The sequence below is a fragment of the Balaenoptera borealis genome (assembly GCF_965194805.1).
Source record: "Balaenoptera borealis genome assembly, chromosome: 20".
NCBI lineage: Eukaryota > Metazoa > Chordata > Mammalia > Artiodactyla > Balaenopteridae > Balaenoptera > Balaenoptera borealis.
Window position 1 is genome coordinate 10,106,632 of NC_138879.1, and position 25,161 is coordinate 10,131,792.

Here is a 25,161-nt window from a genome sequence, read left to right on the forward strand (position 1 = left end):
GGCTTGAGTTGTGGGCCCTGGTGGCACTACCCAACATGTACTCAGACTTCAGTTCCCATTCTCTGGAACTTCCCTCACCTCTGAGATTTCTCTTTCTCATGAATATCTTGGGAAACCCCAGGCTCTTGTTGCCACATTTAATATCAACACCCCCTAACCCCCAGTTTCTGCCTCAAAAAAACGAGTCATCTCTTCCTAACTCTTGGAAGATGTGGGGACTCAACCCAAGAGGAGAGAGGGAAGAAGATTATACCTGTAACACTGATGGTTATAACAAACATTCTCATGCTTTACCCCAAATCCCCCAGTACAAAAAACTCTGAAAACTTAGTGTTCCCCTAAATTTGGCACAAAACAAATTTCACAGAACAATGTGACTTGAACTGTTGGGAGACTATGCATGCCCTTTATTTGTCCCACTTAGGACTATGTAAGTGTCTGATGAAGGGGCCCTGCCCAAAGCCTACTGGGTAAGATGCTCTAGTGATAGTTGTGGCCTATTCTAGGCACATCTGTCCTCACGGGTTCCAGTAAGACACCCTGGACCTGGCTCTGCTTTACAGGCAAGGGGACTAAGGCTCGCCAAGGTAGGGCAGCATCACCTGGCTGAGGACTCAAAGACTCCTGTTAGAACAAGCCAGCTGCTGCAGGAAGAGATGGTCATTGTCTGGCTGTATTTCTAGAGCTCTGCTCTATATTGGGTCTCTGAGTTCATGTCTTGGAAGGATCTTAAAGGTAACTATCTTTTAGTTTTTCAACACCAAAGCCGTCTTGCGTGGGGGGCAAGAGGGGGACAAATCTTCCAACTTCGCATCTCTTTCTCTTCCAAGCTGCATGCCCAACTTTGTGTGCATTGAATTCTGGTATTGGTCCAGGACTTTCCCAGGTCTGAGTCTCCTGGGTAGGGCAACAGGGAGTTTTCCCATTGCTCTCAGGGCGTTCCCCGTTCCTAGGAGTTCTGAGAAAGACCCAAATCCTCTAACGTCCCGGACGAAGGTCCCACAGAGGCTGCATGAAGATGTAGCCTACTTGCCTCTTCTCTCGTGTTGCTGTCACCCTGCTGAGAAGGTTATTTGAGGACAGAGCAACTAGAGGAAGGTCAGTGGGTGTGCTGGGCCCGGGTCTTGTTTACCAGGACACGTCCTTGGGTTATGCGTGGGAACGAAGATGAGTTTATCGCTGGGTTTTCCTGTGTGGATCAGCGACCGGGGATGTAGGGTTTGCCAAGCCTCAGACACACGCCAAAGATCATGAGCAGTTCTGAGTCTTTTAATGCCAGCTGAAATGAAACCACATCTCCAGGGGAGATGCCTGTACTTAATCTTGCCGCGGTGTCCTTGAAGTTCTCCAGGGTCACGGAGCATCAGGACCACTTGCCCTTCTGCTCCCACAGGAGCAGGTTGGTGGCCAGGGTCTTTCCCGTGCCTGGAGCCCTCCGTCTTCTTTCATCTCCATCATTCTCAGCTTGCCCTGGCGAGAAGGTGTGTCAGGTGGGTGTCAGAAATGCGCACCCCGCGTCCTCCTGTTTTGATTTCTTAGCCTTCCAGGCAGACGCATGGGGAGGAGAGGTGGAGAAGAAATTCCAAGGCAAGCAAGAGTGAGACTCAGTCTGCTTTGCCCCGAGTATCCCAATCCGGCACCCCTGCTTCTACATCTCCTGTCCAGGTGTAGCCAGAGGGAGAGGCCCTGGGAGGAGTGATGACAAAACAAAAAGTGCAGGGAGGGCATCCAAACAGATTGGAGAGACCATGGGAGAGGGGGAGAAACACAAAAGAAAGAAAACCGTTATCATTACAGCAAAGTTGTGTTCCTCAGGCCAGATCCTTCCTCTTCTCTTGATTTGATAAGATTCTAGAACTATCTGGACTCAGACTTTGGGGATGGAGACCAGCCTGACCAGGGGCAGCTCTTGAGAAGCCTGGGGCAGCTTATCAGGATGCGAGGAGGGGCCAAGGAAGTTGTTTAAGATGGAGAAAAATGTCTGTTTTTCATATCAAGGAATAAAAGGCCTGCTGGAGACTGAGAAATGCTGACTTTCCTGCTGGCCCCGCCCGTCCTGCCCTGGCTCTCACGTCCCCTGGGAAGTCTGCACCCCCAGCCAGGGTTCTTAACCTCCGGATCGCAGACTCCTCCAAGAATCTGATCAAAGTATTAGACCATCAGCGTCCAACAACGCACATGTGTGTACACACACGGGCACACATGCAAGTTTGCGTTCTGTTTCGGGGGTTCACAGATTCCCCCAGACCTGTCCATGGTCCCCGGACCCCAGGTGGATGTCTCAGGTCTGCCACCATCTGGGGACGGATTCCAGGGGCTTGGCTGCAAGCGCGCCAGGAGCTCCTTGGAGCCCATCCCCCTGCCACCCAGCAACTCGGAGTTCCCAGCCTTCCTAGTCCTGGACCCCCGGCCACTCCCGCACCTGGAGGGACTTCCGGACTCTCAGAGCCCCGCCCCCAGTCCCCAGTCCCCGGCCCCCGCCAGCTCCCAGGGTAGCCAGGAGGAGGGCTGCGCTGGGCTCCCCTCCCCCCCCCCGGGCACACACACAGTTAATCCTCGGCGGCTGCTGTTTGGATAAAATGCGCTGGGAGCGTTCGAGGCTCCGCGGACACTCACATCTGGCCCGGGTTTGCTCTTTACGCGTCTGTCCCGCTTTCTTCGGTTCTTCCTCTACTTTCGAGAAACCGCGTTTCCGCTTCTGGCCAAAGAGACCTTGTAGCCGAGGAGATCCAGGTGCCGGGGAGCGGCCGGCTGTCCGGCACCCCGACAACTTTCTGCGCCCTCTTCCCGGAGGACTTTTTCCTTCCTGCCTGCTCTCTCCTTCGACAAGTCTGGTCTTCCCCCGACCTGGCTGGGAGGTGGCTCCGCCGCTGGGAGATGCTCTAAGAGAGGCCGCGGGGAGGACGCGGGCGCCCCGCTCGCTCCCGGACGCTGGTGACTGGAGGTAGGTGGCCTGGCGGACGGGACGTGGCCGTGGCGGGGGTGGTGGGAAGAAGGGGGACCCAGTGCTCCTTTTCCTGGCTTCAGCCTGGTCGCGGAGCAGACACCTATATGGGGCGAGGAGCGGGGTGGGAGGGGCCAGAGGGCAGTTGCGGCAAAGGGGCAGAAAGACCAGGAGTTGGCGGAGAAGGGCCGCTTCCTGATACTCCCTTCGGAGCCGAGGTGCCGTGGAGAGCCGTGGCCGTGGTTTCCCTCTGTTGACCAGGGAGCAGGGGGCTTCCGTGGCAGACAGATGCTGTCAGGAATGATTGTTACCTCCCCCGATTTTTGTGGCGTGTTTATCTTGCTTCACTCTTCCCTGGGTGTGAAAGGGAAAGGAGTGATACCCAAGTCACCTCTGCACCTGGTGGGGAGACCCCACCCCAATAGCGCCTGGACTGTCTGAGAGCCAGCCCTGCCTGTGGGCAACTTGGACCCTACACAGAACAGGGAATGCCGGCTTTGGCCCCTGCATCTAATGGCTTTGGTGTCCCTGGAGGGGATCCAGCCTGGACAGGAAAAAATAATGTCCCTCTCGGGGGACCCTCTGGTCTGCCCACACCACTGAATGTGGCCCTGGTCTGGGCCCGGGTCACTGAGCTGCCCTTGAGCGTCTGGACTGTGCACTACCAAGTACCAAGCATCTCCACGGCACAGGTGTGATCCCCACCTGTCCTGGGCACCCATGTCGTGTTAGCCTGGGTCCCACCGTGCCGATTCCTGGACAGCTGCTGTGTCTTCCGTGGGAACCCCAACGTGCTTTAGGTGCTCACGGGCCCTCCTAATCCACTTGGGAGGAAGGGAGGAAGCTGCTTCTCTCTGTGACTTGCTCCTGTCTCCTCTATCTCACTTGGTTTCTAAGAAGGGAGGCAGTTTGGCACACTTGGAGCTTCCTCTTTCCAAGCTTTGAAAATGGGGAGTGTCCTGAGAAACTGAGTTTTCTCAACCACTAGCTACATCCTGGGTCCCTGGGGGAGGATGTGAGGTCCTCAGAGACGCTAGGCCTTTGCTTTTTATAGTTCAGGGAAGCAGGCGGACAGCCTCACGTGCAAGTTCACAAATAGAGGCACTTGCCTGTGCGTACTGCAGGGAGAGGCCTGCTATGGGAAGTACATTCTCCAGGAGGCCTGCTCACTGTCTTTGCCAACTAGAGAGGTGGGAAAAATATAGGTGAAGGGGAGGTGGGGGGTGCAGAGGGTTGAGCTGCCCTTTCTGGTCCCCCTTCTCCGCTCTCCCTCTTGACCTGAGAGCTGAGGTGGGGCTTAGAGATGACCCAACAACAACAGTGGCAATATAAATAATGGCAGCCATGGATGTGTGTGTGTGTGTGTGTGTGTGTGTGTGTGTGTGTATGTTTCCCACACAGCAAGCAATGAGCAAATGCTGATTCTCAACAATTCTATCAATGGCACTCTCACCCCTGAAAAGCTCAGAGAGGCTATGACTTGCCCAGAGGCAGTAGATGGAGAACCCGAGGCCTGCATCTCTGTGCCCAGAGAAGGCATGTGACTTGCTCAAGGATGCACAACTTTCCAAGCCGAAGCTGGAACCCAAGCTTCTCAAGTTTCCAAATTTCCACTTCCCAGCTGCCCACAGAGAAAGTTCCCTGGGGCCAGAAGGACAGCCAGGGTCTGCTTCCCAGGGACTCTAGCCCTCTCCTCTGGCTCTCTCTGTCTTCCTTCTCCCATCTTGAGTCTCTTGGGATGCCAAGGAACATGCTGCTGGGTGAGCAGCAGGTCAGGGCGACAGACAAATGTAGGTGCCAGAGGCCTTGGATGGGCCCTCTTTCTGCCAGAGGCCACTGCTGCCTGTCTGGGGCAGGGACAGCCATCCAGTGAGGGGCACGTTCACAGGTGGGAGCCGAGAAGGCCGACATGGCCCCAGGAAGGGTGCAGGCAACTCCCTCCTCATTCCTGGGAGGTAACCTCCCTATTTAGGGCAACCAGCACAGCATAATTTTTTTGGAACATGCTTCTTTCTGTTATTCTTCCTGGTGCCTCCCGCCCTACCCGCCCCTCCGCCCCCCCGCCCCCCCCAGCTGTAATTAGCGTGACTCATAAACCAAATATTCTGGCATTGAACTTCACCCATCAAAACAAAGATGAAAAGAATTTTGTAGATACAGTTGTGCTGCTGGGTGCCCTCACCGGACAGGAGCTTGCCATTGCGTTTTTGTCTTCAGGGGCCGGACCTTTGCACGGGTCCCTGTTCCTGGAGCTCTGGTGGCTGAGGCTCCAGGGCCCTAGGGGAGAGGTGGTGGTGATAGCTTGCAAAGGAAGGGAAGAATAAAAAGTTTCCTTTCTGTTATGGTCCCCACACTCTGCTGACTACTTAAGGTAACTCTGCCTGCCCATCCACTGGAGAGAGATGGGAGTGTTTCGGAAGCAGCCTCGTCTCCCTGCCCTGAGAGTCCAGAGATCTTAAGTGGGGGCGATGGTCTCCTGGGGCACTTCATCTTGGTGGTGTAACTACCGTGTGGGCAGAGGTTTATTATTTTCTTCCTATTTTTACCTGCTGAAATCTGCCTTCTCGTAAAGGCAAATGAGACAAGGCAGCTCCCTGGACAGGACCCCAGACACCTCCCTGACCCCTCACACAGTACGAGGGAACATCTGCCCACTTGGAGAAGGATTTGGAAAAGGACCATCAAAGCCTGAACAAAGCTTCCTTCCGTGCTCTAGGGGCAGCCCAGTGAGCCGGTTCCACGGGGCCCAGGATTCAGGATTCTTGGGGCCCCGCCCAGGCATCCTCAGCCTGGCAGGACCAGTTCTGCTCTTAACCACGGACATGCAGAAGCGAGCACGCTGGCGCTTTTCCTCCTCCCCAAGCCCCGCAGCGAAACTTCTGCCACTGCAGCCTGTGACCTCTGACCCTTGTCTTCCTGCCTCTCGGGGAGGGGCTCGATGCTGTGAGCAGGAGTGGGAGCTCTTGAGCTCACTGGGGGCAGCTTTAGCTCTGGGTCCTCGTCAAGGTTGCAGCTGAGAGGGGCCTGAGCAGCTGGAGGTGGGAGCGGCGCCCGGACACCGGGAAGCCGCTCATCCTTGCCCACGCTTGCTTCCCAGAATTGGGCTCAAAGCAGGAATGGTGTGGGCAGAAGCACCGGAGGCCCCCCACTGCCCACCGGGGTGTCCCTGGCCTGCCCAGAGGCCTTGGGAGTCAAACCCTCTCCAGCTGTGGGCGGCACTGGCACAGTCCTACTGGGGCATCCTGTCCCATCCTGCGCCTCCGTGTCCAACCACCTCCCTGACTGACCACCTCCCTGGCTCCTGTAGGAAGTTTCCTTGAAATGAGATGGAGCAGAGCAGGACACTGCGGGCAGGAGGCAGGATGGGAAGGGAGCGCGGGAAAAGAGGCAAGCGGGCGGGGCGGGCAGTGGGGGCGGTGGGGAGCATGCGGACGCCAGGTGCTTAGTGCCTTGTGCTGGGTCAGACGTTGCTGCCTGCCGCTGGTGAATCCACACTTGGGGGGAGGCCCCAAACCTTTCGCCTCCGTTGCACCCCGTCCCCAAGTGGGGACATCTGGTTACCAGCCGCCCTCTGCCCTGGGGACCAGCGAAGGAAAAGGACGTTGCCTGAGAAGGCTGCCAGCCCTGGGGGAGCTGCGGGTGGATGCAGGCCAGGCGTCGGCTGGGCTGGGCCCTGCAGCTCTGCCCTGCAGGTTCTGAGGCTGGTGGTCAGCGTGGGGGACTGGGGTGCGCTTGGAAACACTTGGGCCCTTTCTGCTTGTGAAGAGTCTACAGTGAGTTCTGGTGAGAGATGGGTGGGTCTGGGTGGGGTTTGGGGTGGCCGTGGCACTCAGGTCTTTCAGCATTCAGGACATCTACCCCCGACCCCTTAAGGTATAGCTATGAGAGCAAGACCCGTGGTTCTGTAAACTGGCTGGACCTACAAGGAGGAGACCCTGAGAACGGGCCCTGTAGAGCAAGCAGAACCAGGGCCGGGCAGCTGGGGCGCTGGGCTGGAGTCTGATGCCTGCCCTTCCCCCTTCTGTTCCGTTCTGCTCCCGGTTCCCTCTCTGCAGGGATCTCTCCTGTGGGGCCCCTCCCACACCTGACCCTTGGCAGCCCCCAGGGATGGGCAGACACAGGGCACGCTCACTGCACCCCCTGTAAAGAATGTCAATTCTTTACATCGTTCCCTCCCACCAGCTGCACTCGGCCTCAGTCCCCTTTGCTTCTGAGTATCAGAGGGCATGGGGGTCAGGGTGGAACCGTTTACCATCCCTGTGAGATGTGGGCTTCCCCCTCCCCTCCCCTGCAGAGCTCACCCATGCACTGTTTTCTCTCTACCCCGCAAAAGCAGTGCCTTCAAAATGCACATTCAGTGGGCCACAGCCCCCATGCCCCTTCCATTCTGAGGTGTGAGGGAGGTTCCTGGTGATTCTGTGCCTAAACCCAAAGGAACTGAGCTCCAGTGGTGGATGTTAAGATGCTGGCGCCGGGAGGTCTTCGCACATTGCTTGGATGAGGACGGTTATCACGGATCCCTGGTGCCCCTCATGGTGCCAGGCATGGAGCAGGCCCTCAGCAATCTGCTGAAGGGATGAATGCGAGGTCTCAGCTGGGGGATAAGTTCCCCAGGGCCCGGGGCTGCTGCCGCTGTTCCCACCATAACCGAGTGAGCTTAGCAGGTGGACACCGCCCGGCAGGCGGGAGTGCCCTCAGGACGGTGGTTTGTCAGGACCAGCCTATCCTACCTACCCGGCATCTTCCTGGAGGCCCCCTCGAGGCGAAGTGGCAGGGGCTCTGCTGTCAGACACACCTGGGTCTCACCTGAGCTGCAGCCCCTGCCACGGCAGGGCCTGGGGTGAGTGACTCCCTCCCTCTGAGCCCATTTGTTCCTCTGAGAAATCGAGGTGACTGTAGGGGACAAGTTCAGTAGCTTCCGTAAAGCACGTGCCCAGAGCCCGGCAGGTAGCAGGTGCTTAACCAGAGCTCTGTTAGAAGGAATCTCTGCTAAATGACGGGGCTGCTCCTGGACCCGTTAACTCGCCTGGCTGTTGAGCAGAAGTCCTGATGATGGCCTCAAAGATTTGGCTCCATTTTCTCCTGTTTTGTGGCTGCAGGCAGCTTCCTTCAGTGGCAAGTACACCAGTGACTAGTGTGTCAAAGGCAGAACAAATCCCCTGCTTCTAGAAAACGTGTTCTCTCTGGCTGGCCTGATTCTAGCCCCACTTGGGTGTCTTTCCCGGCGTAATCAGTACCCACGGTAACTCCAGGGTTCAGCTGCCCCAGGGGAGGGCCTTATCTTCCTCTTGTTCCACCGTGTCCCTAGAATCCAGCCCTCTTCCCAGTGGGCAGTAGACACGTGTTCAACAAACACTTGCAAAAGAACGTGGGACTTCTGGGCTTCCCTGGTGGCGCAGTGGTTAAAAATCCGCCTGCCAATGCAGGGGACACAGGTTCGAGCCCTGGTCTGGGAAAATCCAACATGCCACAGAGCAACTAAGCCCGTGAGCCACAACTACTGAGCCTGCGCTCTAGAGCCCGCGAGCCACAACTACTGAGCCCGCGTGCCGCAACTACTGAAGCCTGCGCGCCTAGAGCCCGTGCTCCACAAGAGAAGCCACTGCAATGAGAAGCCCGCGCACCACAATGAAGAGTAGCCCCCGCTCACCGAAATGAGAGAAAGCCCGCGCGCAGCGACGAAGACCCAATGCAGCCAAAAATAAATACATAAAAAATTCTCTAAAAAAAAAAAAAAAAGAAGGTGGGACTTCAGCACGAGGGCAGTTTATATCCCCCACAGTCCCGCCTGAGCCACAAACTTGCCACACCATCCTCAAGCCCCTCCCCCATTCTCCTTTTCTAGGCAGAGTCTCAAATTCCCCAGAATAAACAAAATGCTCTCTTAGTCCCCAGGGTGGGGCTTACTTATCATTTGTCAAAGTGGAAAATAATGTGTACTTAATGTGAAAAAATATGTGACGGTTATAGGGGAAAACCCCAGAGACCCCAAAATAAGAAAATGGCAAACGTCCATATTTTCATCACCCAGAGATAATTGCTGTTAGCAGCCAGGTGGGTGGCCTTCAAATCTCTGGGCTAATGTACGTGCATGTGTGGATGTGTTTTTATGTATGTATGTTTTCAACCTGCATTTTCACTCATCAGCATTTTACGAACATCTTTCCACGCCAGTAAATATTCGTCTGTTTACAGAGGTCAGCCCTTGGTGCTACCAGCTGAAGTTGCCCCTCCCCCTCCCAGCATCATTTATTTGTTTATTTAAATGCCTTTAAACGGAGCATGTGTTTCTGGGTTCGAAGCAATCTCCGCCCCTCCCTGTCACATTACACCCAGCCCATGGTCAATGGCTGAAGGCATTTGAGTTTGCCAGCCTGACCAACCACCTTGTCTTTAGTTTTCCATTGTGTGGCTGCACCATCATTTGTCTGATTAGACTGCTTTTGCAGGACATTGAGGTGGTTTGTAACTTTGGCTGATGGAAGCAATGGGTTATAACTCTTTTTTAAAAATTAATTAATTATTTTGCATCTCACTCTCTTTATTTATTTATTTTTTAACATCTTTATTGGAGTATAATTGCTTTACAATGGTGTGTTAGTTTCTGCTGTATATATAACAAAGTGAATCAGCTATACATATACATATATCCCCATATCTCCTCCCTCTTGCATCTCCCTCCCACCCTCCCTATCCCACCCCTCTAGGTGGTCACAAAGCACAGAGCTGATCTCCCTGTGCTATGAGGCTGCTTCCCACTAGCTATCTATTTTACATTTGGTAGTGTATACATGTCCATGCCACTCTCTCTCTTTGTCCCAGCTTACCCTTCCCCCTCCCCATGTCCTCAAGTCCGTTCTCTACATCTAAAAATATGGAATGCTTCACGATTTTGCGTGTCATCCTTGTTCAGGGGCCATGCGAATCTTCTCTGTATCGTTCTAGTTTTAGTAAATGTGCTGCTGAAGCGAGCGCTTGTAACTCTTTTTGAAGCAGGAGGCTTTCTGAGTGCTGATAAGAGGAGCACTTGAGGAAAAGATGGCTACCTGGTCACATCGGGATTCAACGTTCTGATGACACTTAATAGTGTGACCTGGGAATTCCCTGGCGGTCCAGTGGTTAATACTTAAGACTTCATGCTCACACTGCAGGGGGCATGGGTTCGATCCCTGGTCGGGGAACTAAGATGCTGCATAGTGCACGGTGTGGCCAAAAAGAAAATAAATAAATAAAATAAAATAGTGTGCCCTGGGTCACTCTCCCCATCTCCCTTCTCCCCACACCCTAAACCACCCCCAACCTGAATTAGAGATTTGAACACACTGGCTTGAGTCCTCTTTGGACGATGGCTCTGCTACTTGGGAAGGGCTGAAAGGGACTGTGGAGTTCGGTCAATACTGAAAGTCAGACCCCAGGCACTGGAGACACGTGTGAACTGAGACACATCTCCTGTGTATGAGGACCTCCTGGTCTGTGGGGGGACCAGACAAGGAAGCCGGTCTGTGCTAGATACTGGGGGAGGAAACTTCCTGGAGGAGGTGGCATCAGGCCGGGCTCTGAAGGACACAGCGACAAGGAAGGTGGCAGGAGAAAGAGACAGAAGACGAGACCATGGTGTGACTTGGGACTTCCGGTGGCTCCAGTTGGCTGGAGTGAAGGATACACGTGCAGGGGTGGGCACAAGGGGGCCAGAGATGAGGCGGGAGGCAGATGGTGAAGCGCAGGGCTTAAATGTTTCCTTTATTTTCATGGAAGCCTTTTGAGCCAAGGGGGGGCATTCAGATCTGCAGGTTTGAAAGCTGCCTCTGGCCAGCAGTTTGGAAGGTAGAGGAGAGACGGGGAGACCAGCGCAGGGCTGAGAAAGAAGCAGTGACAGCGCCCGAAGGGAGGGAGAGGAGAGACTGCCAGGAGACCTGGTTACGGTGCAAGAGAGGCCAAAGTCTGTAGAGCTCCGAGATGCCGGCCTGGGGGCCCTGTGTGAACAGCTGTAAGCTCAGGGGGAGGAGCAGGGATGGAGGGGGCTGGGGAAGAAGACAGTGAACTAACTGGGGGCTTGAGCATCTTACAACAGAGCGAAGAGGACATGATCTGAAGACAGCTGGATATCTGGGTCCGGACCAGCGCTGTGCAGTAGGACTTTGCGATGATGGAGGTGTCCTCCCAGCTGTGCCGTCCAAGAGGGTAGCCATTTAAAATGTGCTCGAGTGGCCGAGAATGGAATTTTTCACTATGTTTAGTTGTAAAGAATTTAACTGGCCCCAGAGGCCAGAGGCCAATGTTCTGGAGAGCGCAGGCCTAGAGCTTGGTGGCCAGGGACGCCTGCTGGGGACAAGGATCAAGGAGCTGTCCGCTGAAGCTATCACACAGGAAACGATGGGCGGAAAGTGTTTGGAGTGAGAGGGGCTGAGGGCTGAGGACACGGTCTGGAAAACACCTGTCGCTAAGGGGGAGGTCATGGAGGGTAAACACAGGGAGACAGCGTGGGCTGGATCGGGGGCGGGGAGGTGGGTGGTCATCGCCGGCAGGCGCCCTGCAGCGTGCAGGAGCTGGACATCGGTGATCTCAGCCAGAGCAGTCTGGGCTGGAGCAGGCAGTGGCAGGACCGACTGGATGCTGAGCTAAATTGTACTCTTGACTTAGAAGCCGTTAGATGTGGGACAAGTTCTACCTTTTGCCAAGCTTTCCCCGGAGATGGCTGTAAAACGCGGCAGTGACTTCCAGGCCCTAGAAAACGAAAAACGGTGTGGTGCTTGTAAAAGGGATGGTGAGGTCGGGGCACAGGCCGTGGAATTCCCAGCTTTTTTCCTCCCTCCGTCTTGGGAACGGTCAGCCCCCGAGGTTGTCACTGCTGCGGGGCAGTGGGACGTGGGCCAGGCCACCTGCGGCGCGGGCTCACGGCAAGGCACGAGCTGTCAGTAGCTCTTCTCTCTCACACGGTTCTCAAAGCGGGGGGCAAGCCTGCCGCCTGAGGCCTCACAGCTGGGAGGTGATCTAAGGACAGGGCTCTAGTCAAGGAAATCTTTGTTTGCACTGGGGAGGCTGGGCTGGACAGGTGCCCCCGAAGGCCCGCCGCCTGCAGCCCATGTGGTCTCCTAGTTTGCAGGGCCTGGGCAGAAACTTAGGCAGTGTCTTCTCTTAGCTCCAGGTAAGCCTCTCCTGGTCTAGGCGCAGTGAATTGCCTCAGGAGAGGATGGAGATGTTTCAGGATGGGGAAGATGCCTGGCCCCTCTTTCCTTCACTGTTTTATCCCAATTCAGCACAAAGGAAGCCCTCGCTTATTAATTAGCAAGTAGCCCTGGAAGACCCCATCTCTATCGCTGGCCTTGGGCTTTGGAGGTAACCAAATAAACCCCCAAACCTTAAAAAAAATAAACTCTCTTCCTCTAAGCCAGAGAACAGCTTCTTGGAAAAAGGGAAAGAGGGAGATTCAGCAAGTGAACTGGGCGCCAGGATGCCCTCATCTTTTGGGAAAGGCACAGCTCACCTCCAGTGGACCAGAGCTCCTCTAATAAATGATGCACAGCCCCCACTGCTGCTTCCTCTGCAAGGTTGGGAGGAAGCAGGAGAGGGTCTGAGACCGGCTGGGGCTGCCCCATTACAGAAGGGAAAATTAGATATGAAATGGCTTCCTGGGATTGGCGAACAAACGTCATTTATCAAGTGGAAGCCACTCTACCTCTCTCCTGCCCATCACCAGAGGAGTCTGGTAAGTGGAAAATGAGTGTGATGAATGGCTTCTGGCGAAGGAAAGCAGACGTCATGTGTTAGACAATCCTGATGGTCATCAGGGCCAGAGGGACACCCCAACATGGGGCTTTCTCTTTTCTGGGCACCCCAGGATCTGAGTCCAGGGAACCTCCTGCAGCAACTGGAGAGCTCTGAGTGTCTCAACAGGATAATTTCCGCCAGATGTCGAAGCAGAGAGGGGCAGCCCCAGGGCTTCCTTTCTGGTAGAGAAGATACCGGGGAGGGGAGGGTGGCAGGAGCAGATGTGCGGAAGGATTGCTGGTGGCTGAGGGATGGTTGATGCTGTGTTGAAACAGGGACGGATTGGATGCTGGTCCACGTCGCCTTCTTGACCTAGAAGACCTTAGGTGTGGGAGACAGTCCTATCTTATGCCAAGCTTCCTCGGGAGAAGCATGTAAAATTTGGGGGTGGTGTCCAGGCCCTAGACAAGCCAGACAAAGATATTTGTTTTGGGTGAATTGAGGTCTGGGACACAGCCAGAGCTCCTGGAAAGCATCAAATGGTACGGAGGAGCAGAGACCTTCAGGAGGTATTAAAGAGGCTTGATGACTGACTCGATGTGGCAGATATGTGAGAGGAAGGCGTCTAAATGACTCCCAGATTTCTGGCCCGCTGTTTGTTCATAGTTCCTACTCCCCCACCCCCCAACTTCATCTTAATAGAACAGAGCCGCCCAACAGAGCTTTCTGCAGTGATTGAAATGTTCTGTGCAGTCCAATAAGGTAGCTCCCACCTCCCTGTAGCCGTTGAGCCCCTGGAATGTGGCTATCGTGACTGAGGAATGGAATTTAGCATGGTCTTTAATTTATTTTAATTTAATTAATTTATTTTTTTGGCCATGCTGTGCAGCATGCGGGATCTCAGTTCCCCGACCAGGAATCTAATCCGCGCCCCCTGCAGTGGAGGTGCGGAGTCTTAACCACTGGACCGCCAGGGAAGTCCCTAGAATGTTCTTTAATTTTAATTGGTTTAAAATGAAATAGCCACAGGTGGCTAGCGGCCACTGCAGTGGACAGCACAGGCCTAGAGTGTCACATTTTGAGTCAACATCTGCTGCTCTGCTTTGAGCTGTGATGGTGTACATATCTGTCTCCTTCACTGGACAGTAATCTTTTTTTTTTTTTAAATACTTATTTATTTGTATCTATTTGGCTGCGTCGGAGCTTAGTTTTGGCACTCGGGATCTTCGTGGTGGCACATGGGCTTCTCTCTAGTCGCAGGGCGCGGGCTTAGTTGTCCCGTGGGCTTAGTTGTCCTGTGGCATGTGGGATCTTAGTTCCCCGACCAGGGATCGAACCAGCGTCCCCTGCATTGGAAAGCGGATCCTTAACCACTGGACCACCAGGGAAGTCCCCATGGATGGTAATCTTGAGGTCAGGGAGTATATTTAACCTGCGGTGGAATCACTGTCTCCCAAGCTCTTACCCGATGCTGTGCAAATTACAGGCATCCAGTAAACCATGCCTGTGTTCAGTTTTCTTTTTTTTTTTTTTTTTTAAAAGGGAGGCTGCAATTTTTTTTTTTAATTTATGTATTTATTTATGGCTGTGTTGGGTCTTCGTTTCTGTGCGAGGGCTTTCTCTAGTTGCGGCAAGCGGGGGCCACTCTTCATCACGGTGCACAGGCCTCTCACTATCGCGGCCTCTCTTGTTGCAGAGCACAGGCTCCAGACGCGCAGGCTCAGTAATTGTGGCTCACGGGCCCAGTTGCTCCACGGCATGTGGGATCTTCCCAGACCAGGGCTCAAACCCGTGTCCCCTGCATTGGCAGGCAGATTCTCAACCACTGCACCACCAGGGAAGCCCCTGTGTTCAGTTTTCTGCTGAGAGGGAATTCCTGAGCTACATGGGCATTTCGACTTGTCTTCTAAACTCCTTCTAATCCAGGGAGATCCTAGGCTTCTGGCCTCTCAGAACAGCTGGTTACCCGATGAGGATTAAGGAAGAGGGAAAACCAGGTTTATAAAATGCTTTTGTCAAAGGGCACTGGGCGGGGTTGGCAACAAGACAGAAGGCAAACATGTGGAGCCTGAGGGCTAGGAGTTCACTATCAGAACACAGGCATGACACCATGGAGGTGGGCGGGCCCCCCAAAATGACAGGACCAATTTTAAACGGATATAAGGAAACTTGAACTTGTGTATGAATATTGTCTCCTTAAAGGATTCACCACAGATCCATTCGAGGGCTGGGAGGATAAAAATCATTAACCAGGAAGTGTTCTCAGACTTCCTGCCTTCCTCCGGACCCTGTCATTGACCCAATTCCTCCTTTTCCCCTCCCACCTACTGTAGAGGGGTGTTCTTCCTTGCTGGGGGAAGTTAAGATGCAGGGAGATGGGGAGGGTTGAGGAGAGGGGAGTGGAGGAGCTGCGGGTCCTGAAGGGAGTGGGTGGGAGATAAAGATGTTCATGGAATTGCTATGGAATTTGGAAAATGAATGTCTTCGCAGGGTTTGGGGTAGGCAAGTCCAGTTCTGAGTCATGTTGGAATTAACCTCAGATGTCTTGACCGCAAGGCAGCCAGGAGACTGGACCACTCGGGTCCAGATTCACAAGGGTTACACACCACTGGCCAAGGAGTCCTGGGGGCTGCTCCCCGGACCTGCCTCACTGAGCACAGCATGTTCTTTGGGTCACCTTTCTGGGGGCATACCTCCCCCCTTGCAGGGCACTTCGTTTCACTGGAAATTGCTAAAGAGGGCTGGAGCCAAGTTTGGTTAGATGTTGGGCAATACTGTTTTTGCCCAAAAGTGAGTAAAATGATCATAATTTCATGATGTTGACTTTGCTGTGGGACTTGGTAAAAGCGTTCTGAAGATAGTTTCGAAGAGGGAAAGCTTTCAATCTGGGTTTGCTTTGACTCCAAAGAGGAGGTCCTTGAGGAGAACCACCAGCCTCTGCTGCCCTCACTCAGTCCTCCTGGCACCTCCGACTCTTTGCTGGGTCATCACGGGCCCCACCCCCACTGATATCATCACCCCTGCACCGGCTGCATCCTGGTCCCCATCTCTTCTATCTAGGTACAGAAAATCCCTTTTCCAGACTTAGAAAGAGACGTACCAATGTGCAAAAGTGTACTTCCATTGAGGGTAGAGGACTGATTCTCAGCTGGGAGGATTTCTGCCTCTCAGGGGATACGTGGCAAAGTCTGGAGATGTTTTTGATTGTCACAGCTGGGGGTGGGGCTGTGCTGATGGAATCTAGTGGGTGGAGTCCAGAGATGCTGCTGAACATCCTACAATGCACAGGACAGCCTCCCACGACAAAGGCTGATCCAGCCCATATGCCAACGGTGCCGAGGCTGAGGAACCCTGGGGACAAAGGAGTCCAAGATAGCTCTTTACTTTCTTTTGCTGTTATTTTCTAGCTTTTCCCAAATGAATATATATTACTTTGGATTCAGGAAAAAAAAATGTTTGAAGAAAGGAAAACCTCTTTTCCTTTCAAGGGATGCAAGCTTGGCATTGAAAAGGAAAAGGAGAGTAATTGTCAAGGTGCCAAGGAGAAACAGAGGAAATACAGAAATAGGGCAATAAACAAATTTGGAGAATTCAATCTGACAAATATTTGTTGAGTTCAGGGTGCTGCAGGATGCTTGGTGGGTCCAAGATGAACAAGACCATATCCCAAGCCCAGAGGAGGTCACGGGTCTGCTGTGCAGAATCTTCTAGGCCAAGAAAAACTCTCTGCAGAATGAGACAATATGAGAAACGCAAGCAAAAAAGAGCAGGGAGAGTTTGTTCCAGTTGAGGGTCTGGGAGGCCTTCAGAAGGAATATGAAGCACCTGAGTTGGGTCTTGGGTAGGATTTTATTTTTATTTTTTTGGCTGCGTTGGGTCTTTGTTGCTGAGTGTGGGCTTTCTCTAGTTGCGGAGAGCAGGGGCTACTCTTTGTTGCGGTGGCTTCTTTTGTTGTGGAGCACACGCCCTAGAGCCGGCGGGCTTCAGTAGTTGTGGTGCACGGGCTTAGTTGCTCCGCGGCATGTGGGATCTTCCCGGACCAGGGATTGAACCCGTGTCCCCTGCGTTGGCAGGCGGATTCTTAACCACTGTGCCCCCAGGGAGGTCCCTTGGGTAGGATTTTGATGTGATCTGAGGGCAGCCTGTTGAATTCAAATCCAGCCCCCATGGCTTAAAAAGTGGGCAGCCTTAGGCTAATCGACTTCTCGTCACGGTTTCTTCATTGGTAAATTCAGTCTAATAATGAATGAGTATTGTCTCCTTAAAAGATTCACCGCAGGTCCATACGAGACCTGCGATGGGGTAAAAACTGTTAATGAAGAAGTGTTCTCGGAAGGAACCCTAACATTTCGGGTTGTAAGGATGAGTGGAAATGAGGCAGGGATGCCCGGCACCGGGCCTGGGGCAGCTGTCAGTCCTGTTAGCCTGGTTATTAGCAGAAGAGAAGAGGACAAAGGGTGCTCCTGGCCAGGGGAGAAGGATGCGGGCAGGTGGGCAGGTGCCATGAGTTTGGGGGTGGGGCTGGAACCTGGTGCTCAAAGTGTGGTGCCTTGGCAGCACCTGGGGGCTTTTGGAAAATGTCTGTCCCAGATCTGCCCAATCAGAATCTGCATTTTCACAAGATTTCCCAGGTGATGTGTATGTACGTTGCAGTACGTGAAGCAGGGAGCTTGAACATGGGATGAGGGGTGCTGGGCAATGCAGGCGAAGGGTGGGAGCGGACTGGGGAGGGTGGTGCCCACCCTGGTAAGGAGACTGGAGAAATGATAGATGGGTAGAGGGGGCGAGGAGAGAGATTCTTTTAATATGTATTTTATAAATTACATTTACATGTACAAATTTTCTTTGCCAAGTGGAGGGGAGGTAGTGGACATTTTGAGTAAGGGAGCTGGTCCAAGCAGTCTCTCTGTCATTTGGAAGGTCTCTGGGTCCTGATCCTTGGCAGGTAGAGGACGTGGAGGTGGCGGGCCCAGCTAATCCACTGCAGGGGATGGGGGTTGTGCAGAGAATTGAAGAGCGGGCAGAAGTGTGGGTTCAGGGGGTGGGGGGATTCCTGGGGAGGCCAGGCTTCCTGGCTCAGAGTCTCATAGCACATCACTGAGGATCCATCGGGAGAGCCTTGGCTCTGGTTCCCAGTCCTCTGCCTCCCCCAGGTTCTCCTGACTTGGCACGCGGCTCCAGCAGTGAGGGCGGCCAGAGCATTCTGCCTTCAGAGCTAAAACAGCGAGCCTACTAACACGCAGAATAAAGAACAAAGCCAAAGAGTCGGCCCCGCGGAGAGGGTCGTGCCCTCACCGGCTGCAAGACCTCTGAGCCATGGAGTTGAAGGAGGTCCATGGCGGCCCGAGATGCGTGAAAGGAGCATTCATCTGGGTAGACGATTACCGACAAAAACAGAAATCCGTCTCAGTTTTAGTTTTCCTTAGACATGAAAGAGGAATTAAAGACAAATCAGACAGGACCTTCTGAGGCTGTTCCCTTGCTTTGATGCTTTGCCCCCCCACCCCACGATGCCTGGTCCCCGGCCCCAGCCCAGCTGCAGGGGTAGGGTGGAGGCGTTCTTACTCCCCCGGCCTCAGTTCTTTCACTGTGCAGGCCAGAGGGTCCAATTAGGTGTCCTTGTCAGCCCTTTTGGTGTTAAATTGTATGATTCGGTGAACAAAATGGGCTGGGATTGACCACCGTCGCCCCCTCCGTGATGGGGAGGTTTCCCAGCCACCAGAAAGTCGAGGCACGTGTGACTTCTGACTCCACACACCAGAAACGGCTGCGGCACGCGTGTAAATCCCACAGCTGGGGTTAGCCAGGGTGATACCTCTGACGGTGAGAAACCGGTGGGATGTTTTGTCTGTTTTCAGCCCAAGCACTGCCCCCTTGTGGGCTCACTGGGAACGCCCAGTGGACAGTTCTTTCTGGAAGGACTATCTCAATCCTGGACAAAGAGGGTCCGGTCCAGAGCTTTTTGGAGAGACATGGGGCTGGCTTCGATGACAATAAATGCCCTCTGTGGCTGGGTGCCCCCAGCCCGACATCAGATGCTCGAGGAACGCTCTTGCGCCCCCTGGTGGCCAGAGAGCGACATGTCAGCACCTGCCTGCCCACCAGGCCCCACAGTGCAGGCTGGGGCAAAGTCCCTGGACAGTGGAACCCCCAAATTTATTAGGGATTTTGCTCATTGTCCTAACAGGGCCGAGACACGATCATCTGCAGAGCTCAGGGTTGAGGGGTCTCCTTCCTGGGAGGCGTGGGGGGCCAGGCAGAGCCATGCTCAGCGGCAGCAGGTGGCCTGGTGCTCCAACGCCAGCCCAGCCCCAGGGTGTGTGCGTGAGGATGTGCGAGTCTGTGCGTATAAGTCTGTGAGTGTGCTGAGAGTGTGAAGGCCAGGTGTGGGCATGCATGTGTGCATGTGAGCGTATGTACATGCACGTGAGTGCACCAGAGTACACGTGAGTGTGTTGAGTGTGCAAGTGTAAACACAAGAGAGTGTGGGTCTGAGTGTGTGTAAGTGTACCGAGTGTCTTGAGTGTGTACAGAGTGTATTTGTGCATGAGTGTGTATTGAGTGTGTGAGAACGGGTGTGAGTATGTGCGTGTGTGAGGGCACGTGTATATGCGCAGGAATGTGCACCGGGGTTTGTGAGTATGTGTGTTGAGCTTGTGTGAGTGTGTGTGTGAGTGTGAGTGTGTGACCGCCGTCCCAGGAAGAGCGGCAGCTGAAGCGCTTAGTGGGCCGGGCAAGTACTGCAGGCTTGTTTCCCTGCAGGGCCCTCCCAACCCGTGTCCTCCCCGTGTGTCTCCCCAGCAGGGCTCAGCGGGAAGATGGGCCCCCGTGGGCTGGGACTCGCGCTGGCGTGCTGCCTGCTGCTGGCCTTCGCCTGTGGCCCGGTGCTGGGCCGCGTGCCCCTTGGGCAGCAGGAGCAGGAGGGGACCAGGGAGCCACCGCTGGACCACGCTGAGAGGTGAGGCTGTGCGGTGTGGATGCAGGAGCGCCGGCTCAGCGGCGGGGGTGAGCCTGGGGTTCAGGTGCCCCAGGGGGCTCGCTGGCAGCTAGAGGGGAAGGAGCAGAGGCCGAGGCCGAGGAGCCGCTGCTGGGGGACCGAGGCGCCATTTCTCCTGTCGGTGACCCGGGCCCGTTATCTGAAACTGCGGACAGTAACCCAGCCTCATTCCAGCCCCAGAGGAATGTGGGTCTGCGTGAGGTTCTGCAGACACATCCTTAGAAAAAGAACACACCAAACCCCAACCCCCAGCTCTCGGTTTCTTTGCATCCTCGCCTGTCCTTTGAGAATATCTGCTAGGGTTCTAAGTCCCACCTGGAAGTAGGAGACAGGGACGGTGCTGGGCTGAGAGCTGATCTCCACCACCCTGATGTCTGATCACGTTGCAAGATGGGGGATGGTGGCTGAAGACTGGCACAAGAAGTGGTGTCTTTCCTTGAAGAGTTATGAATTTCTTCCAAATGGCACTGTCTTCATATATATGAGCTTCGATGATATATAGACTGCAGGCTATTTGGGATATTTTGTAGGGATACATAAAATGCTTAGGATTACTCATGAAAATGTCATTCATCAAACGTGAGGTTCTAGACACCTGATGCTGACTTTGAGTTTCTTTATCACTTTGAGCTTTGGGCTGACTTGATACCTGAGGCTTCGGGCTATCTTGGAGTACAATGGAATTGCATAGGATTTGTGGCAAAGTAACATCATTCTTCTTCTTTGTCTTTTCTTCTCCTTCTCCTCTTCTTCCTCCTTCTTTTCATTCAACAAACATTGATTGAGGGCCGTTATTGGTCTGGCCATCCTCTAGGCACTGGGGACACACACGTGAATGACACAGTCACTGGCATCCAGGAACTCCAAAGCTATGGGGGGACAGACACACACGATCCAGTTCAGTGTGTCCACAGTGTGGACGTGGCGGGGCAGTGGGGGGGGGGGGTTGGGGAAGGCTAGGAGGAGAAGTGACTGTGTCTTGAAGGACACCTGAGGAGCATCCCAGGCACAGAAGGGGAAAGCTGCCTGGCAGCCAGGATGGCACATGTGAAGTGTGGCCATTCCAGTGTCTGGCAGTGTAAGGGCTGGTAGGTCATTTGGGTAGGGGGGTTGGATGCCGGAGGGTGGAGGATGGGAGGGAAGATGAGCCTGGTGGGAAAGGGTCTCTCTGGAACTTCATCTATAGGGGAGTCATGGAGAGGTTTAAACTTCATGGTGTCCTAGAAAGAATGCTGGAGGGTGGCGGAACAGAGGATGAATTGGCAAGGGAGAGATGAATTCCAGGAGGGCATTCAGAACAGCAGTGGTCCCTAGAGGTGAGGAGAGCTGAGGGCCCAGCTCCTGGAGGTACTTTGATGGTGGGGTGGGCTGACTCCTCAGGACTCCATGATCCTCAGAATGGATTTGTGAGGCCAGAGAAGCATCTGCAGTGAGGTTGAGGGTTCCATTCTGGGCGACTGGTGGTGCTGCTGCTGCTGTGAACAGGGTTTGGAAAGAGAAGATTCTAGGGATGAGTGGCAGTGATGGGCCATCAGTTTGGGACACATCTCATATGTGGGGCTTGTTGAATCTCTAAATGGAGACTTCTGGTGAGAGGTTGGGGGGGTGTCCATCTGGGAGTCTAGGGCTTGTAGGTGGCTGAGTTTAGGGTGTATAGATCCATTTCCTGGATTGTCTGTGGTCTGAATATGGGAGCAGAGTGAGACAAAGAGCTGACCCTTCAAGAGGGACTGTGCCACCTCCAAGATGGTCGTGTCACAGCCAAAGAGCTGCAAGCAGAGAACACGGTGCAGTGCAGTGTGACGCCTCGAGGTAGCAGCATGGAGCTGTCGCTGCCCCCGCCCCCCGCCCCCCAGGAGCAGATCTGGTTGAGCCCTCTCATTTGCAAATGAGTCAGCTTAACATAGCATCTTCTAGAATCCTAGATACATGAAGGGGATGTCCAGTCACCCCACTGGCATGTCACGTGCCAGATTTCTCCCATGTAGCCTCTATCTTGCCAAGCTCCTCAAATTATTGCCGGTTTTGTTATCGTTGTTTCCACGACTGTCATTGCTGTCAACAGAGGGCAGGGGGCTCTTTCTGAACCTTCACTAAAAGCCTCAGAATTTGCCAAGAGCCAACGCAGTCTCTGTGGAGGGAAAATTAACACAGCCTCACACATCCAGGTGAGAGAAGGCGAGACAGGGACCCTAGGCCCTCTGGTGGCAGAAGAGAGAAGAGTTCCTGGCTCTGAGAGCTCTTGGCTTTCACGGTGATGTCTTTACTCCCTTAGGGATGAAGAAAAGCATGAAACATACAACTCCAGGCAGGAAGAGGAGCCCCCCGCATCCCGGTGCTTTCGCTGCTGTGACCCTGGTACTCCCATGTACCAGGCCATCCCGGTGCCCCAGATCAACATCACCATCCTGAAAGGTCAGGCACAGAGACCAGCAGGGGGGACCGTCCCCTGGGGAGGGGGCACTGCTCTGTCCTGACTGGAGGGCAGGGCAGAAGATGGAGTCAGGGAGGAGGGGGCAGGAGCAGAATGGCTCCCTCAGGGCACCGAGCAGAGGCATGCTGTCATCTAGCGGGGAGAAGGAAATTCTGTCTCTGAGGCTCTGGCCCATTTCCAAGAGGAGGGCTTGGGAGAGGGATCCACAGGGGAAGGAACCTCAGGGCAGCTGGGGGTCTCACCCCACCTGCCTTTGCACCGCAAGCCTCAGATTCACGGTCCTGTGAGCAGCAGATAACCTTGCACAGTCTGGGACAATTGAATCGGGAAGCCAAGCGGCCCGGGTCCCAGATCCTCAGGCCCAGCCCCTGCGTCTGTAAGTCATTTGTTCGGAGGGAGCCGTGGGCCCGGCTGCTGCTCCTGTTGCTTTTGGATAAACCCATACGTTCCCTTTTCTTCGCCAGGACTTTCAAGAAGGAAAAAAAAAAAAAAAAAAAAATGATTGCTTCCGGATGAAAATAGAATAATCCTTGAGGTTGCTTGACGCCACGTGTTTTCCCGTCCCATTTAGGTGAGAAGGGCGACCGAGGAGATCGGGGCCTGCAAGGCAAATATGGCAAAACAGGCTCTGTGGGCGCCAGGGGCCACACGGGACCCAAAGGGCAGAAAGGGTCCATGGGGGCCCCCGGGGACCGGTGCAAGAACCACTACGCCGCCTTTTCGGTGGGCAGGAAGAAGCCCCTGCATAGCAACGACTACTACCAGACGGTGATTTTCGACACGGAGTTCGTGAACCTCTACGGCCACTTCAACATGTTCACGGGAAAATTCTACTGCTATGTCCCCGGCATCTACTTCTTCAGCCTCAACGTACACACCTGGAACCAGAAGGAGACATACCTGCACATCATGAAGAACGGGGAGGAGGTGGTGATCCTGTACGCCCAGGTGAGCGACCGCAGCATCATGCAGAGCCAGAGCCTGATGCTGGAGCTGCAGGACCAAGACGAGGTGTGGGTGCGCCTCTTCAAGGGCGAACGCGAAAACGCCATCTTCAGCGATGAGTTTGACACCTACATCACCTTCAGTGGCTACCTGGTCAAGCCCGCCACTGAGCCCTAGCCGCCCGCAGACCTCCTGCTCCATCGCCGCAGGCTAACCTCCCGTTGTCCCCATGCCCCGCCCTGCTCCGCCAGACCCCCTCCCCGACCCGGGTTTCCCTGGCCCACACGTCCCCAGCTTTGGCATTCGACATGACGCCCCTCGCGGGAGTGGGAAGCAACATCGGCTGTGTGGTCCCAGGCCTTGCCGTGTCCGCACATGAAATCACCAGGCGGGTGCCCGCGAGAGCTCCCCTCTGTGTGCACGTCCTCGAGTGACCCCTGCACGCGTGCCACGACGCGCCAGGGTGTCCCAGAGTAAGCCACCCTTGCTCCCATTGCTGGGAATAATTAAGCCAATTCTCAAGGTTGTGAAAGGAGCAAAGTAAACCATGGAAAAGAAAGGGAGGCATTATTAGTTTTGCCTTTCTGCCAGCCTCGCTGGCTCCAGGCAGGAGGGCTGTCTCCCCTCAACGCTGCAGGAGACTTCCTGTAAGAGAAGATCTAAAGTGGATGCCAAGGGTGACAGCGGAAGGGGGTGGGGGGCGTGGGGACCGGAAAACCATGTCTGGCTTAATATTTTAGGCCACGTAGGAAGCTTCTTGGGGGACAGCTGGACTGACGTCCACATCCCGTGGACATTCCTGTGGCCTTGCCCGAGGGCTCAGCTGGTCTTTCTGAGCCACAACGGTGAGGGGGTTCGAACTGGGCAGCCAGTGTCGGCTCCTGAGAGGGACAGCCAAGCCCTCGGCCGTGGTCTCTGCGCTGGTGAGCAGCTCGCTCACCGGAGCCCGCAGGCTCCTGGCGGCAGAGGCTTCTGTGAGGAGCCAAGCTCAGTACAACCCAGCAGAGCCCTGCATCCCGGTATGGCTCTGCCCACTCCCCCACCCCACCCTTGCGTCCTGGACGGGGCCTCCACGCCTGCATGCTGGCATTGGCTTTCTGTCCCTTCTCTCCCACGGGTCAGCTGTGGAAGGAACCAGGGCCTTTGGTTTTGTAGCAGCTGTCATGCTTATACAACTTTTTCAGTAGAAACTCTTCACACACCATCTCGGAGTCCTGCTTCCCGGAGAGTTCACCATTCAGCGCCCCAGCACCCTCCCCTGAGGCCTCTTTGACCAGCAGCCTAAGAACAATGCAGAAGGGGCTTTCCTGGGCCCCAGAGCAGGGGAGAGCTGGAAGGGACCGGAAAGCTCCCCGCTGCCTGTCTCAGGAGCTCCGGCACGGCTCAGCCTCTGAGAGGGGAGAGAGGGCACGTCCCAACCACCGGGGTCAGAACCTCCACTCTGAGGGGGGCTGGGGGGATGTCTGGAGTGGGGAGCTGCCTGGATTGGTGCTCTGGCCCGTGGCTGACTTTGGCCCGGCAGCCCTTCCCCACTTCTCTACATCAACGCCCAGGGCCAGGGTCACCCTGCCTGCTCGGGCCCTAAGCCCCTACAGGAGCCTTCCTTCCCACTGCCTGCTAACCCCTGATCTTGACCGATCCCCTCTGCCCTCCCTGAGCCTGGCTATTGGGTCTGGGGTCTGCACATCCTTCCCTCTGAAGGACTTCTGCTGGTCAGACTTTAAAAACTGTGCATATCTGTGGGTGAGCTGGGGAGCAGGGCGCCCGCCTCCTGCTTTGTGCTGCCCCAGTGCTCTTCCAGAAAACATTAAACTTGGAATTGTGTGTTTCAGCATCGTGGCCTCAGTTTGGGTGTTGAACCAAATCCTCCTCCTTTCTATCCACCCCACCCCGCCGCCGGAACCCCGCCTACTGCCTGTTGGAGGCCTGGGGGCCCTCAGCTTGGTACCTGGGGACATTGGTACCCAGCAGGCACAGGCTGGGCCTTGAACTGCTTCATTCGTCACAGGAATGCATTTCGCAGTTGGACATGGCCCCTTTGGACGCCCTGTAGGGGAGGAGCCTTCCTTGCTTCTTCCGGCTTCCGGTGGCCCCAGCTGTTCCATGGCTTGTGGCTGCATCACTCCAATCCCT

The 25,161-nt window shown here is 54.8% G+C and overlaps 1 protein-coding gene across 4 annotated transcripts; it reads left to right on the forward strand.

Annotated features, from left to right (window-relative positions):
* Nucleotides 1–290: 290 nt before the first annotated feature.
* On the forward strand, nt 291–24,856 carry C1QTNF1 (C1q and TNF related 1). Of its 4 annotated transcripts, none has more exons than XM_082371594.1 (4): nt 291–1,098; nt 19,454–19,610; nt 21,925–22,064; nt 22,655–24,856. In XM_082371594.1, the coding sequence occupies exons 2-4, from the start codon at nt 19,471–19,473 to the stop codon at nt 23,203–23,205; spliced, it is 831 nt and encodes a 276-aa protein (XP_082227720.1). In that variant the 5' UTR covers nt 291–1,098; nt 19,454–19,470; the 3' UTR covers nt 23,206–24,856. The 4 variants fall into 4 exon arrangements, with proteins under 4 accessions (XP_082227720.1, XP_082227717.1, XP_082227718.1 ...); XM_082371592.1 differs by lacking the exon at nt 291–1,098 and adding an exon at nt 2,806–2,944; XM_082371593.1 differs by lacking the exon at nt 291–1,098 and adding an exon at nt 2,806–2,944 and having other exon boundaries at nt 19,457–19,610.
* Nucleotides 24,857–25,161: the final 305 nt, after the last annotated feature.